General features: G+C 36.3%; 1 protein-coding gene across 4 annotated transcripts; it reads right to left on the bottom strand.

Moving 5' to 3' along the window:
- Window positions 1-689: 689 nt before the first annotated feature.
- pdm2 (POU domain protein 2) lies at window positions 690-16179 on the bottom strand. Of its 4 annotated transcripts, none has more exons than XM_068294677.1 (3): window positions 15466-16179; window positions 6312-6368; window positions 690-2153 (listed from the first exon to the last, which is right to left on the bottom strand). In XM_068294677.1, the coding sequence occupies exons 1-3, from the start codon at window positions 16133-16135 to the stop codon at window positions 772-774; spliced, it is 2109 nt and encodes a 702-aa protein (XP_068150778.1). In that variant the 5' UTR covers window positions 16136-16179; the 3' UTR covers window positions 690-771. The 4 variants fall into 4 exon arrangements, with proteins under 4 accessions (XP_068150778.1, XP_068150780.1, XP_068150779.1 ...); XM_068294679.1 differs by lacking the exon at window positions 15466-16179 and adding an exon at window positions 9494-9638; XM_068294678.1 differs by lacking the exon at window positions 15466-16179 and adding an exon at window positions 6980-7265.
- Between the last annotated feature and the right edge of the window lie 100 nt (window positions 16180-16279).

Here is a 16279-nt window from a genome sequence, read left to right on the forward strand (position 1 = left end):
TATTTCTACATCAATGAAGGGGAAATCTCTTGAGAAGTTGCTTTTGGTGTTAGAATAGAATTTCGAATTTTAAATTTAATTATTCTAAAAAATATATAAACCAAAATGGAAACTCAGATGGCATTCATTGAAACCATTTGTAAAATTTAGCACTTCAATTAAATTAATTCATTTGATGATTTAATTCTAACTAAAAACCTGAGTAATCAAACAAAATTAGACAATAATTGCTTGTTGTCCTCTTAGGATAGATCGCAAATATAAAAAGAATAGTTTTATAATTTTTTTTAAATAATCATTTTTATTAAACTTTTTGTTTTGTTTTTTTGGATTTTTAGTTTGTCTTTTTGTTTTGTGTTTTATAATAATTAGATCTAAATATTAAGATCAATTTACAAATTGGACATCGTACAACAATATCTGTATACACATAATAGTTTCATATATTGAATATACATGTAAATATTTAGTATGTATTCTAAAATTATACATATTCATGAATCGGATTGGCATAATGAGCTACTGGCTGATGATCATACAACATCTAAAACACATACACTTATAGAACTAGGAGGAACTCTTTCTAATAATACGGATATAAATATGTATTCATAAATTCGTAATGGATTTTCTTCAAATATTTGCTGATACGCCTAAATTTCTACTTTAGTTTTGGTTGGTTTTTTTTTTTTTTAATTGGAGGGGGGAATGTTGCGGATATGGAGTGTAATATTGGAATTATATACAAGATCAATTGATGCAACGATTGATTCACTCGCCGGAACTAATGGAACTGCCGCAGAGTGAACCGGAACCGGCTTCTAGGTGAACATGCGCCGACATATTGAGGGCCTGGGGCGTGGGGTAACCAAAACTATGACTACTCAGTGGAGTGCCCGTTGGACTGTCCAGATCGAGGGAGGGATTAATGCGTTTCTCTTTTTGTCGACGATTGCAGAACCAGACACGAACTACCTCCTTGTCCATATGAAGGCGTTCCGACAATTGATTGATCTCCTCCGAGGTGGGCTTGCAGTTCACCATGAAAGCTTGTTCCAAAGTCGAACGGACTGTAGTCTCAATCGAAGTGCGTTTCTTGCGGCGTCGTCCGAGAATACTTTCGGGTGTGCTGCTCAGTGTACTGGTCATTGTATTGATATTGAAGACACCGCCACCTGATTTGGCCACACTAGTGTCCGCATCTTCGAGCCATTTTTGGAGCAAAGGTTTCAGTTTGCACATATTCTTGAAACTCAAATTCAATGCCTCGAAACGGGATATGGTGGTCTGTGAGAAATCATTGCCATAGAGTTTACCCATGGCCAGACCCACATCGCCTTGGGTGAAACCAAGTTTGATGCGTCGCTGCTTGAAGGTTTTGGCGAACTGTTCCAGCTCCTCCAGATCGGTGGTCTCTTCGGGCGATTGTTCCAATTTGGCCATCGATGCCATTGAGGCAACAGTTAGGCCCGTGGGCTTTGGAGTACTCTGACCCTGATGGGAATGCAACTGTTGCATACTTGGGGTATTCGGTGTCATTAGACCAGAATTACTCAGATTCTGAACCAAACTATTTGGCGGTGTTCTCTGCTCATCTTGTCCCACACTCGCTCTACTTCTTGGCACTGGGCTAAGTGAAGGACTGCGGCGTGGCGACTTGGTCAATGGCGTGGAGTAATGTGCTTCCGCATGTTGGTGTTGTTGCTGCTGTGGCTGCTTTTTAATTTGCTGCTGCAATGCCTGAAACTGTACCAAAGCTTGCAACGAGTTCTGCAACAGAAATTGTGTGGCCAATTGGGGATGGGGAAATGAATCGGGCGTCAATTGACGGACCATCTCTATATAGTTTTGTATTTGCATTTGCAGGGCATGATGCATTTCTTCGGGCGCAAAATTTGGCATGGCATTATGCAGCAGCGGTGACTGTACATCCATCATTCCACCAACTAATGTTGCTGCTGCACTGGGCGGCGATGACTGTACTTCATGATCATTGGCAGCCTTTTGCTTCTTCAGCGGCGGGGCTAGATTTAAGACTTGGTTTTGCTCAGTGATTTCATTCTCAGCGGGTCTCGCCTTCCGTTTGCTACTCAAATTTTGCGGCATTTCACAATCATCTAGCAGTTCCTCTTCCTCATAGCTTTTGCCGCAATCTGTGGGGTAAAAAAAAATACGGAAAAAAGTTCGACTATTAATAAAAAATCGTTGTATAGATATTTTGCTTTTCAATTTTCCAAGCCAATGAAGTTCAAGTAGCCTGCGACTAGCATAATTTGACAAAAAAAAAAAAAAAAAAAACGAAGCAATCTTTTTTTCCACGGGGTATACTGAATGTCAGCGAAGTTTAAGTAAAAGAATTTTACTGAGACAAATTACTGGAATTAACAATTATTCTCAGGCAGACATTCAATACTGAATCTAAAATTAGTTTCGTTGCAACTTCATTTTCCCCTATGTAAAATTAATTTGTAGATTTTTTTTGCTTTCCCAGGGTATCTACACTTTTATCACTTTCTGTTCTCTGGCCTCTTTTTAAGGCAAATTTTATTCAATCTTCCAATTGAATGGACCTGCTCATTTCTTTACCAGTTGTTTTTTTTTTTTGTGTCCTGTCTTGTCCTGTGGTTAACTTTCTGATAGACGCTCAAGCGGAAGGGTTTTGGCCTTTTGTGGCCATGTTTTCGCTTGCCCCATCCCATCCCAAACACATCATTTACCCATCTATTCAACCAACCACCCACTCACCCCCAACTCGGCCTATGTCTATGAGCATGTTCAAAACTCAATCATGCATAATAATTGAAAAATAGCCAAACAACGTCATGAAAAAAAATGGAGGAAGCTTTCTTTTTGAATCTTTTGTTTTTCAAAAGCGTCTCGTATTTCATAATTTTTCATTTTGTCTACTAGAAAAAGCATATACCATTATTGAGTTTCCTTTTGTTTTCTTTTGGTTTTTATTTGAGAACTTCCATCAGGAGGAACATGATCTTCATAAAATCAATATGATAATAATTATTGAAGAATTAAAAAATGAAATGGTTTCATTTACAGGAAACGAATCAAAAACTAACTGAAAAATTTGATAAAATTTAATTCTGAAATATTTAAATCAAATTAAGTGTACCTATACCTTTTTATTCGAAAAAAAAACATGTCAGAAGTTAAAGGCTTTAAATCGATTTAATTAATTGATAGGTTTAAGCGGCTTTTAATTTTTTTGTACTTCTAATTTTTCTCGTCTGTCTTCTCTAGACATTTGGCTTTGGTCGAAGGGATTAAAGGAATCGAGCCTTTTTTTTAATGCGGGTGTTGTAAGTTCTCTCTGTGAAAAGTTATTTTGAAATGGTTTTCATGTGGGCAGCTGTTTTTATGATGGCTTACACAACAGAAATCGCCATATAATATAATTAGCAAACCAAAAAAATGAAAAGAAAGGAGAAACTAAAAAAAACCAAAACCAGCTAGGGGTTTGCATGATGCACCCCTCCCAACCCCGGATTTTAAAAAAATGTAAAAGTTGTAGCAACCCTCAGAAAGGGAAACAATTCGTTACAATCGGTTAGGACAATTTGGAATGCACGAGTTGAGGATTTGAAAGTAACTTGCTATTGGATAAAGACTGCCACCACGCTCAAAAAGGGTTCAGGGAGGTGGTAAGGCTACATTGTTGCATGAAATAAAACCAGGATAAAAAAGAGAAATAAAGTCAAGAAGCTGCAGGAGCAAGTTGCCCCAGGTTCCAGAACTAGCAAACCATTGTAACTCAATGCGCCTGCAGTGCATGGACCCAAACCAGGTGATGGGATGCTGCGATAGGACACGATGCAGCGTTTTGTCTTTCTCTCTTTCGCTCTCTCTCTCTCTCGCTTGCTCTGTCTCTTTGCCTGGAGGAGAGCAGATGTCCTGGCTTGTTTCTGCACAATGGGCAATGTGTGAATTGTGTTTTTGCACTACTGACAAATGTGAAGTGTTCGAAGGTCTCTCTTGTTATATTCGATTTTGGTAAAATTTTTGCCACTCCTTTTTTCAGAATTCGTATGGTAAATGCCTTATTTAGGGGTGGCTAGACAAATGCATATTTAACTATAAACTATCAAGCAGAAAAGGGAGAGATAGATGGAAAGAACAAATCTCTCAATCCAATTATACATACATATGAGAAATATCACAAAGCAAAATCTAACAAACATTGGCTAAAGAATTCTTTATGAAACTGAAATTCCGAAAACCTTTATGTTTTTGGCACTTGATTGTTTTGCTCACCAATATAAAAGTAAAAGAATATTCTATACATACATATATTTCAAAATTGAAAGTAAAAACTAAATAAATTAAGGTTTACATCAAGAACATGATTTCTTTGTTTCTTTCTTTCGTTTCCCAACTAGAATACTTATATTAAAGTAGGGTGACCCCGACGTTTTCAATGAAAAGTTTATTTTTAATGCTGAGACTCAAACACATGGATGTATCATTATCTATCTACATATACATATATAGGTATCTATTATTTTTCCCAAAAATTTGTGAAATTCTGTATCTATACACTTAAAATATTCCATTTTACTCTATTGTTGCATTTCACCCACGCACTCAGTTTACAGTTCACCCTCGCAAAATAATGAAATGCAAAACAACCCTGGATCATTGCTGAACATCTAAGGTTTCATGCACTTTTGACCCCTGGTCCTGACCCTCTCTGCTATTGCCAACACAAACACTCTCTAACACACAAACAATACACAAATTTGTCAAAATGCAAAATGCTGTTTTCCCTTGTCTCTCTCGTTTGGGTTTTTGCGCATTTAAATGATTGCCAGCAATTATATAACGACCCCATACAACCATCATCCATTCCATTCGATTCGTTTAGCCATCCCCTACAGATACCCCTAACCCCTAACAATGTGCAACTAATCTATGCAAAAACATGCATAAGGCAACCACTCCTCAATGGCTCACTGGCTGGCTCACCCCTCACCTTTTGTTGTCGTCTTTCGATTTAAATACGCGACAAATTAACAGGGTTGCCATCAATTAAATTATGCATTTTTATTGGTTTACACAATGTTATCGAAAGACTCATGGGTGCACATATTCAAATGTGTCACAACACAACCAGCCCTTCTCTAAATACATATACCCGATCCAATCCAATTCAACCGAACCAAATAAAAAAAGGGTTCTTAAAAAACAACTGTTGATTCCCCCTCTTTGAACTATTTACCATATCATTTGAATGGCATTGAGGTGTGAAAATTGAAGGGTTGTCGTCTCGTTTTTTATACACAAAGGCTTTCTCACTTGTTGACTCTTCACCCATTCTCTTGGGTTATTCAAATTGTAGTTCGGGATTAGGTTGCGTGAAGCTAATTGTAGTAGTTGCTGACGCAAAAGGGGTAATTTGAGAGATGGCACACCAAACAAAAAAGTAAGTGTGAGGAGAAACAGGAAGCCAGCCTGTTGATTGATATTATAATCAGCGGTTTTTTTTTTTGATTGGGTGCCTTCAGTTTTTTTCTTCATTGGCATTGGTAAAGGCGTTACGATGGGCGTTTTGCTGGGATCGATGTTTTATTTGGTAAAGTTTATAAAGAGTTTTTTGTTGGTTTGCTCTTCGATTAAGGGTTAAGTTTGTGTAAACTTTACACCAAAAGAAATTGAGATCATGAATCTATTGTTTTCTCCATTAAAGGTAACAGATCAATAGAAGAAAGCTTGAATAACTTAGTACCTAAGATTGGACTGGATGAATTCAGTTGGTCTATGTTGCAATGGTAATCGTGACGTTTTGATAATAAAGACAACTTTTTCTAGTGGCCAGCTAAAGTCAAGGACTAAAAGGATTTTTAACTAGAGTTCATACTTCTACTTTTGCATCGCATTCGCCTGCAAAATGCTGTTTGTTGGATGCAGTTCCAGACGCACTTCAGTCACGTGCGGTGAAAAAAGGTTCCCTCTTCTTGCCTAAATGGCAGCGCCTCTATAAGTATTTCTACCTAAGCCAAGCCCAAAACTCTGGACACGCACAACAACTCATCCAACACCCATAGTTGGGGTTGTTGCGCAAAAAATATAGAAATGAAAGGAAAACTATAAAATACAAATTTCCTTTAGCCATCAATAAATATGTATGTGTTTGTATGGCTGTGTGTGTATAGCTCGTGTGAGTAATCAATTTTTTCTGCGCTACAAAGTATAAAGTAGCCCACGTTCCAACCACGAGACACTGATGAGGACATGCCAACTGAATGATGGCAAAGGATTAAAGTTAGATGGAAAACGTATGTGTCTATATATGTATTTACCTGAGACAGATCGCAGAGGTGATGGCGGAGTTGGTGAATTGGACATGTGCCGCAAAACTGTAAAGAAAATTGAAGGAAAAAATTATTTGTGGTCAGCCAATGTTTTTTTTTTTTTTTTAAATGTTGTTGATGATTTTCAAGAATATCGCATCGAATGCAAATGACACGTTCTGGTCGTCAACAGAGTTTTGCAGTGTGTCCTTTACTGTTTTGGGGAAAGCTTTTGGTCACTGTCTCTGACACTTTTATCTGTCTGCTTTGGGTCCCCCTCTGGCTGTTGTTTTTTCGTTTTGGTCGCCTGGCTCGTAAAATGTCCATTAGTATTTACTTTTTATACTGCTTCATTCGTCTCTTTCTTGTCTCTTTATAAAAAGTAACATGCAAAAATGTTTCTGTTCCAGTCATTTCAAGTGCTTGTAAAATTTCCTCTTAACTATGCCATTTGCTGACTAATGCAAACAATTCTAATTTGTAGACAAAAATGTCGATAAATTCTCCAAAATGTTAAATACAAAATTTTATAAAAATCCTTTCAAGATATTTGCATTTTGATGATATTTTTCTATAATCATACGACACTTCATGGGAATATGGAAGAACAACTTGCTTCAAGGGATGAACACAGCTACGAAAAGAGCATTTCTCCAAGATCTGCAGCAAATGCTTACCATTTCTTCTTGCATTTCGAAGATTCTTCCTCTGTTTATCTCTACGATAAGCTCGACGCTTTCTTGTTTCTAACCTAGCCGCTTCACGGGCTGCCTCTATTTGCTCTTGTGTTTGAGAAGCACGGATTAGGGCCCTTCTACGTTTAATATTAACGCGGCGCTCTTCTCGTATAATTTGTCGTTGTTCATCGGATAATTGAATCGCCTTATGCCGTAGCCTAATTGCGTTACGGCTCCGCTGGGAAAGATTGGATCTTCTACGACGTGGCATGATGATTCGAGTGCTAATTGGTTTGGTTTGACAATAGGTTACTCAACACTGCAGGTTTTTAGTATATGACTGCACAAAATCTAATAGTTTTCACAAAATACATAGTATATAAAAGAGCACTACAATGACATTAAAACAACAGTGAACTTTATTCAAATTGACTGTTAAAAAACGTTTGTATAGGGAAAAGAAATGGGCTCTTTTAAAGGGCAATTATTAATTGTTTTACAAATATATTCTGCTATTCGGGACGGAGACGTATTCAACGAATCAATAAATATTAAAATTGGTTAAGCAGATCTCGAGTTGTAAGTAGTTGAACAAACCCGACCTTTCTTTTACAGTATGTATGTATATAGATTTGTTAAGTTCTTTAAAAAATTATTTGCTTGATGTTGCATTTTTGATAGTTTATCTTAATAAAATTTTTGGTTTCAACTTTGGGTCACTTTGTAATGCGCAAATTCACACCTTTTGCCACATCAATATCATTTTTTTTCACATGAAGAAATTCCCAAAGTTGGCCACAAAATCCTGACACAAAAAAAAAAAAAACAGCAAACAACTTTTCGCCCTTCTGCCATTTACTTATTGTGTGTGTATTTGGGTTTTTTCTCTTCTTTTTTTTTTTTTTTTTTTGATGCCATTTGGTTTTTTGTTTTGCAAAGTAGATATTAAATTTATAGCTCCCACGGGGCGTAAGCAAAGTAGTATCCTCTTTAGCTGCAGGACAACACACACGGACACAACAAAAAAGCAGAAGTAACATATTTTTACGACAATATATTGTAGAGGGAATCCTTGTGCATAATGTCCAGCACAATATAAATATACAGATTACTCTCACCACCCCAACCACTGGGCCCAAAAGGACCACTCTTTGTGGTTGGTTTTGGTATAAATGGGAAAAGTATGAGGAAGATTACAACTGGTATTAGGCAGACGGCCAACAGCCCCCCAGCAAAAAAAAAAAAAAAAAAAACGGTGACAAGTGTGGAGGCATTTCATCGCCCTTTCATTTTTTAAAACCAAGTCCCATCATTTTTGTCTTGAAACCAATTACACGAAATTTGCCTTTTGTGGTCAGAGACAGCCATGAAGGAAACGTCTACACCCTCCGTTCATAATTTCTTTTCCTTGTAAAAAAATGAAATTTTCTTTTTGCATACTCAAATGCCAGGGTCAGGTAAAAAAGGACACTTTTTTCCAGGATGCAAATGTAAACAGAATACATAAATACAAGAAAACTAAAGAAAGGCAGACCAATATATGATCACACGCTCATTCTCTATGGGATACATTCAAATTCGGGACAAAACACAAAAAAAGGACAAGACAAGACATCTGCCTAAAGAGAAGAATCGTAGAGCAGCATCAGCAGGACATTCAAACTATTGCCAAATGCCATGAAATTGTATCTAAGATACATCTGATAGGGAAATTTTCTATGCCTCTGACACAAAGTACATACAAGAAGGTTTGTATGTATTCCAGTTTTGTGCCTAATGTGTGGGCGTGGGTAATCATCCTCATCATCATCGTCGGCCTTTGTTGGCCAAAAGGACAAGTTTGAAGAAAGTGAAACCAATTCAAATAGTTGAACAGGTACACGAACATCATATAACAATTGGATCAAGTCGTATAATTTTTTTTTTTTTCAATTGATCAAATGTCACAAATGTTATAAAATGTTAAAGGAAAAGTTTAGAATTTAAACCTTATCACAAATTATAAATATTATGTATTCGCAATTATTATAAACGAAATATGTCAAACACATCATACTTTTTCCACAATATTATGTGATTCCTCAAATAATATTATTTGAGCGATAAATGTTGCCAAGATCCCTTTACTTCTGACAGCTTTTAATAATTAGAAATAATCCTAAAGTGTTGAATTTTATAATTCAATAGCTTTTCAAAAACAACTTTAACAAAATATTGACTTACTAATAATTAATTTCTAATACTTGTAATGTTATACATATACTCATCAGATATACTAATGAACCATAGAAGCTTAAATCAGATAGATAAATATATGTTTATAGATTTTGAAACTGAACACATTGGCTCGAATCGTAAGGAATATAAAACTTTAGAAGTTTATTTATTGAAAAAATCCTTTTCTCCATTTCATATTTAGTATTTTGCATAATCAACATTTTCGTGCACTGTGTCCACCCTGAATGGAACAAGTTTGCTAATGCAAGCACTTGACAACTCTAGATAGAAACTTACGTGGATGTTCTAAGGCTTTTTCTGCAGTCATGGTTGTTGTTTTTGTTGCTTTCACTGATTCTACAGTTTCAGTGTCATTAGTTGTTGTTGCCTTTGTGGTTGAATCCCAAAGACGTTGTTGTTGTTGTTGCTGTAGCACCATCATTTTCAATAACAATCCAAAATTTAAATTATGTATGTAAAATTGTTCCTCTTGTACGCACACAAAGTCCGAAATTGCATTAAACCACTAACACGATGAAGAAGAAAACACTTGGAAGACGGAACACGGTTTTCTTTTCTTTCTATTCCTTTATCGTTTTCGTCTTTGCCTCTTTGGTTCTTAACTATCGCTCAAGGCACAAACCCGACGACCTTCTTGCTTCGTTAGCCGAATGCAACTGACAGCTCGAGGTAAAAACGATTGCAATGCAAACCGTTATGTGCACTGTGACTGACTCTGTGTGTGTGTGTGTGTTTGTGTGTTTGTGTGTGGCTCTCTCATTCTCTCCTTCTGTTTCCTACTTTAACATTTGCTCGTTCTCCCCCTTTTGGTCTCGAACTCACACACACACAATCTCACTCACACTCTTGTTCCTTTTTGGACTCTTTTTTTTTTTTTTTGGTTTATGATTTGCAGCAATTGTTGTTAGTTTTTCCCATTTCCTTAGCGTTCGTTGTTTGTCTCACTCAAAACTCAAAGTTCTTCTCACGAATTCAACCCCGACAACGTATGTGGAACGTATGTAGTTTGCATCTGTATGGGTACGAGTGAGTGCTATTAGTGTGCCTGCATTCTGATCAGATGGCAAAACTTTTACTCCATTTATGCACTTTCCCCTCACAATACAATTTTGTCCTTGTCCTTAGGCATTAGCATAGTATTTGTAGTTGTAGTAGGTGCCCGATGTGATATTGGTAAGGAAATTGAGTTTCGAGTAGAAATGGGTGTGGCCTATTCCCATATATCCCATATACCGGGAGCATTATATATGCACTTTATTGCTGCGCAGTTGCCATCAGAGGAATATATTTTCTCCTTAGTTCACATTTTTGTTGCATTTGTGGTGAAATCATAATGCTGCATACACAAATGTGTGCATGGTAATAGAGGTGCACACATACATATGTACATAGAGAATTATGGAATTTTGGGGCTGATTTTCAAGTACATATGTACGTATATCTTTCCAGGTAATTATGACTCCCTCTGAAGTCGCATAGAAATAAGTATTTGGGTGTGGGAACTCTTTGAGAAACATATATGACTTATATTTATTAAAACCATTTGAATTTCGAATCGAATCTAAACAAATTTGACGAAATATCTCCTAAATAACCATTTAAGATCCGATTTGATTTGTTCATAGAAATTCACTTGCAATCAATGTTATAATAAACGTTCATTCATATAATATCAATGTTTCTGGAGATCGCCATAATCCAGGGAAATATCAATATTGTCGTATTCCTAAGGCAGAAAGCTTTATCATACTATAAATCGACTCTTTTGATTTTGTTTGATTACGAATTTTTTGTGTCGACCCAATTTTTTTTTTCCAACATCCGAGAGTCTAATCGATCATTTCAAACCATACTAAACCCTTTATCAAAATTAATTAATAACACATTTAACACCAGGGAAAAGAAAAAAAGAAAGTAATGGTCGCCATGACTTTAGTTAAATTTGAATATAATTGAATAGAGTCAAATAGATGGACTGCCTGATCTGTAGTCAAATTAATAGATCCACCGTTTGATTCGTTTACATGCCACGTCTTTGATGATTTCAGTATAATCCTTTATCCTGGTGTATATTATCCCAAATCTGAACATTTTGTGATGCGATTAATATAAGCACACACAGACTTTAGCAAACACCCACGTCACAGTCTTCCTAAAAGAAAGCTCATTCATATGTGAGACAACAGTGGACAGTGCACTGAACTGAGAGTTGAAGTGGGTGAATGAGGTGAAGAAAGAGCAGAGTAATTACAACAACAAGTGCAGTTGTTGTTTCATACGAATAAAAATGGCATGGGAATATATGCACATATATACCCAGACACCACTGTGTATGTATATAAAGTGTGTGGTGACATTTTATGATTATGAGAGTGTTGGGCGACTGCTGCTGCTGCACTTTGTCCTCTTAAGTTTGGCTTCTCTTTGTTTGGAAAGTATTTTTTTTTTCAAAGGATAAGAAAATTCTTGTGCGCCTGGTTTTCATTTCCGTTTGCCCCTCTACGCCCACGCTCTCTATGTCTCTCTTGCCGTTCTAGAAAACGTACAACGTTTTAATTAAAATTGCAAAATTAATGTTTTTTCTTGGTAGACGATTTTGCAGGCCACCCTCTATCAAAATGGTTTATATGTCTACATTAAAGTGCCAAAATGATTTAAGCAGAAATCAATAAAAAGAAATTTCTATGTCTCTGTCTCTGTCTGCTCAACAACCCAACTGGATTTCTTGTCAGGGAAACAAGTTGCCAACTAATTTCAATAGTTATCCTTTTTGACTTCACTTCCTTTACTTTGGTTTAGTTTGGGTCCTGCGCTGTCTGATTAAACTTGTCACTGGTGTAGACAAAAGATAAACACTAACAGGGCGGTCGGTGTCTAGGCAATTTGATTATTTGCCAAAAGCAGAACAGGACTCGAACTTCAACGCACACACACAAACACACACACACTCGTACATACACGGCATGTAAATACGCATATACATACAAAGGGGGAAACTTTTCTTGGGCATTGCAAATTAATCAAGAAAATAAACGCTTGGCAGCATCGGAAAATTGTTGCTGGCAACCCCCGCACAGGCCATTCAGGACACCCATCCAGGACATACACAGACACTTTGCATGACGAAAACAGACAGAAGGCAAAAGCAGAAGGACCACAGAGGACAATGATGTCCGATGTCCGATTCTGAGTTGCTCTGGGTGAAATTTTTGTTGCAACGCATTAAAATGACATACCAATTTGAGTTAAGCAAATAAGACGAGACGAGAGTAGTTTTTGGGTTTTTATATTTATTCTTCGGGGTGAGAAACAAACGAAGCAAAGAAAGAGAGAATGGGGGAAAAGCGACTAAAATGGGGTCCTTAAATGTTATGCCAAAAAAAAAAGAACAACCAACACACTTTAATATGTTTGCGAATGTAAAAGAAGTGGAAATTTAAGTTGTCTACCAGAAATGGAAAATTTGGTTTAGAGATTTGAAAAATTCTCAATTGTAGTGTTCAAATTTCATTTTCCGTTGTTATTTTCTTTTAACAGTTACAAATTTTTCTTCTAAATAAATGTTGTTAAATTTAAACTCTTTGAAGCAAAATTTCATGATTGAATTTCGCGCCAAAAACTTGCTGTAAATTTCTAACGGAAATCAATAAACCGCCAAACAGAAGCAGGATAACAAAGGACACCTTTGACAAAGTCCCTTTTTTTTGGCCTCTTCTCATCTCTTTTCTTTATTTCCTTCCGCATTTTTAGCGCCGCTTCCATTCTTTGGGTTTATTTATTAACGTTTATTGATTTCGATTCGCCTGCGATTTCTTTTCTTTAGTTTGTCCGTTTTTTTTTTTTTTTTTTTTTTTTTGAGCAAATCTGCCACAAAAAATCGCTGTCAACTGTTTTCGGGTCCCAACCCTTCGGAAACTACAACAAAAAATTTTCTTTCAATTTCTTTTGAAGAAAATTGTGCATAGATTTTTGGGTAAAAAGAATAGAAAAACTAAGGACAAGCAAAAAAAAAAAAAAGAACTCAAGGGTAAAAAATTGAGGATCAGTGTCAGGGATTACCAAAGATCTTGCACAGCTTAGCAAACATCCAACTACCCCTTAAAGGAAGACGATACAGAAGGAAAGAGTGAGAGAAAGATAGAGAGAGACTGAGAGGGAGTGAATAAGGAAGGCATCTACTTCTTCCTATTTTTTGGGGTAGTTCAAGTCAATAATGCGTAATTTTTTAAGGTAAAAAATTGATGGAAATAATTGCACAAAAATTAGGTAAGACATTCTTTCCTTTTGGGTGCAAAAAAAGGGAAAAAATCAATTTCAATAAGCAACGGTTTTTTCTAACGGAATTTTTGCAAAATTTTCACACGCATTGGAAATTGATAAAAACTCAAGGCTCTTTCTATACTCTTCTATTTCTATACTCTTGTTTCTTGTGTCTTTAATTGCAGAATTTATGATAAAACACAATGTTTAGACGTTTGATTGGAAGTTCGCTGATTTGATTCAAACAATGAAGCACAATCTTATTAATATTATGTATAAATACAAAGTCCTACATACAGACTTGAATAGACTGCTCTCCACAAACAGGGACGGATTCAGGAAAGTCGTCTAAGGGTCTCAGATCCCTAATATCTTAAATGAAATGCTTAATTAGTTAGTTGTCTATTAATATATGTAAATACATATTAAATGGTCTTGTAGTGCTTAGCAAGTAAGATATTCTGTGGTTAGACTATCTCAACTAATCAAGGATTCACTTGATGCTCTCTCTCTTGTGCATAATTGTGATTATCAGTAACCATTTTTGTAATGGTCATAAAAGAGCAAGTTTAGCCATTTTTTAAATAATGCAAATTTAACCCTAAGGGAGCAGCCATGCTTGAATTTTTTATCAACTTAATTTTTTTTTTTTTTTTTTTTTGGGTAACGCTAAAAAGTCTGTGAAAATGGATTTACAGCTTGTAAAGCGTTTTTATTGGATTTACTTTTTACCACCACCACCACCAATACCAAAACCAGCAATGAAAGCAGAAGCACTACCCTTCACAACCTCACCCCGTCTCCCAGAAACTCCCCCCGATGGGTGGGTCAATTGGCCATAAGCTGCTCAGGAACACACTGCACAGTTGGTAGTGACACCAGCAGTTCAAAAGTTGAGCTTTCTTTTATTTTATTTTATTTCTTCATTTTTTGGCCAGGGGTATGTTTTTTTTTTTTGTTCTTTTCTCCTGTCAAAGGTTACCTCATGCAATTGTGGTTCGCATTTGCCGCAAGCAACCTTTTTTTTTTTGTGTTGCTTGTACCTACCACCCACTGCAAAAAAAAAAAACACCGAAAGTGGTTTTAAATTCCATTAAATAAAGTTGTAAAGGTTACGCACTTCTTCTCCCTTCCTTTTTTTCTAGTACTTCGAGTACTTTCACGCATATTTTGTTCGCACTTTTGTGTAAAATTTATTAATATTTTAGTGATTTTAAATGGAGTTTGTGTGTTCGCTATGGTGGACTCTCTATTCTCTGGCTCCCCGTATTCGATTCTTTTCTTTTCTTTTCGTTTCTTTTGTGTGTTTTTTGGAAAGAGTAAGAGAAAATAGGTAAATCATAAGGAAGGGACAAATGGGCCTGACCATGACACGGCTTAAAACTCAATTTAAGTGGCTTGAAGGCAATTTTTTGCTCAGTGAATTGTGAATTGTTTGACTTGTATTATGAATTTATCCTTTAGATACTTTAGGAAATTAATTTCAATAATAGTTCAGGGAAATATTTCATTAAATATTTAATATGTTTAAGTATTTCTGTAATGAAATTTTCGATTTGTAAATAAAGTTTAACAAGGAATTCTTGCTACAATATATCAAAACCAATCCCAAAAATTGCGTTTCATACATAAATACTGTCAAAATTTGTCAAAAATATTCCATAAAGCTACCAATTTTGATATATTAATTCTTTTTCATCACATTTTATTAAATATTTTGAGTATTAAGTTTCATAACTAATTAGAAACTGACTTTATGATTAGCCGATACAAAAGTTACTTTGAAATCGAGAATTTCTTTATGAAGCATAGAAATGTTTTTAAAGTAAGTTAATAAAAAAAAATCCAAACTCATTAACTCACTCTTTCAATAATGTTTTTTAATTAAGTCGTCTGGAATTTGGAAATCATAACTCAATATTTCCAATTAATAAAATGAAGCCAAAGTAAAAAAAAAAATAAAAACAAAACAAACCCATAATATTTACCTTTGTTCTTTGGGCTGCAAGCAACGACAAAACGTTGCCCATTTGGTGGCTCCTGTCGTAGTTCCTGTTGTTGGCTAGCTAGCTCGTAAATGCTAAGGTCCTTCGTTTGGCTAGGATGAGGTGGAGATGTAGTTGGTCGCTGGTCTACCATGGCAAGTGATGGCAGAGGCAGGGTCATTGGGGGCAAAGCATCGAGTAACTTGCTGCTAGCATGATGAATATGATGATGATGATTATGACGATGACGATGATGACCATCATAGATGACGCCATCCCAATGATGGTTGTTATGCTCAAACTCGATTTCCTGCTCTGTATCCTGATGGTCTGGCTGCTGTTGCTCCGTCATTTCCTCCTCCTCGTCCTCTACATCACGCAGACGTTGCTGTTTGAGTTGATGTTCGCGTATGAGACGATCCCTTTCGTGAAAGTGTTGAACGAACAAATGTTCACCCGGAGGGGCTGGTGCTGGTGCTGCTGCTGCTAGAGGGGCCGTAGTTGGAGTTGATGTTGGGGAAGTCTGCCGTTTGACTGGTGGGTTTAATGACTGAATGGTAGCTGGTAACGTCTCTGTTTTGTTTTGGGCATTAATTAATGTCCTTTGTTGATATTCTTGGGCATGCTGATGATGATGATGATGATGGTGGAACATAATTTCATGCAATGGCATTAGAAAGTCTGGCAGGGATTTCTCCAGCTTTGAATTGACAGATGTTGTCGTCGAACCGAAATATGGCAGACATGTCTGCCCTAAACCCCCAGCTCCATCTGCTGTAGCTCCGCCATCTCTTAGAAACGGCAACATCAGCTGTTG

This window comes from Drosophila tropicalis, unplaced genomic scaffold (assembly GCF_018151085.1).
Source record: "Drosophila tropicalis isolate 14030-0801.00 unplaced genomic scaffold, ASM1815108v1 contig_845, whole genome shotgun sequence".
Taxonomy (NCBI): domain Eukaryota; kingdom Metazoa; phylum Arthropoda; class Insecta; order Diptera; family Drosophilidae; genus Drosophila; species Drosophila tropicalis.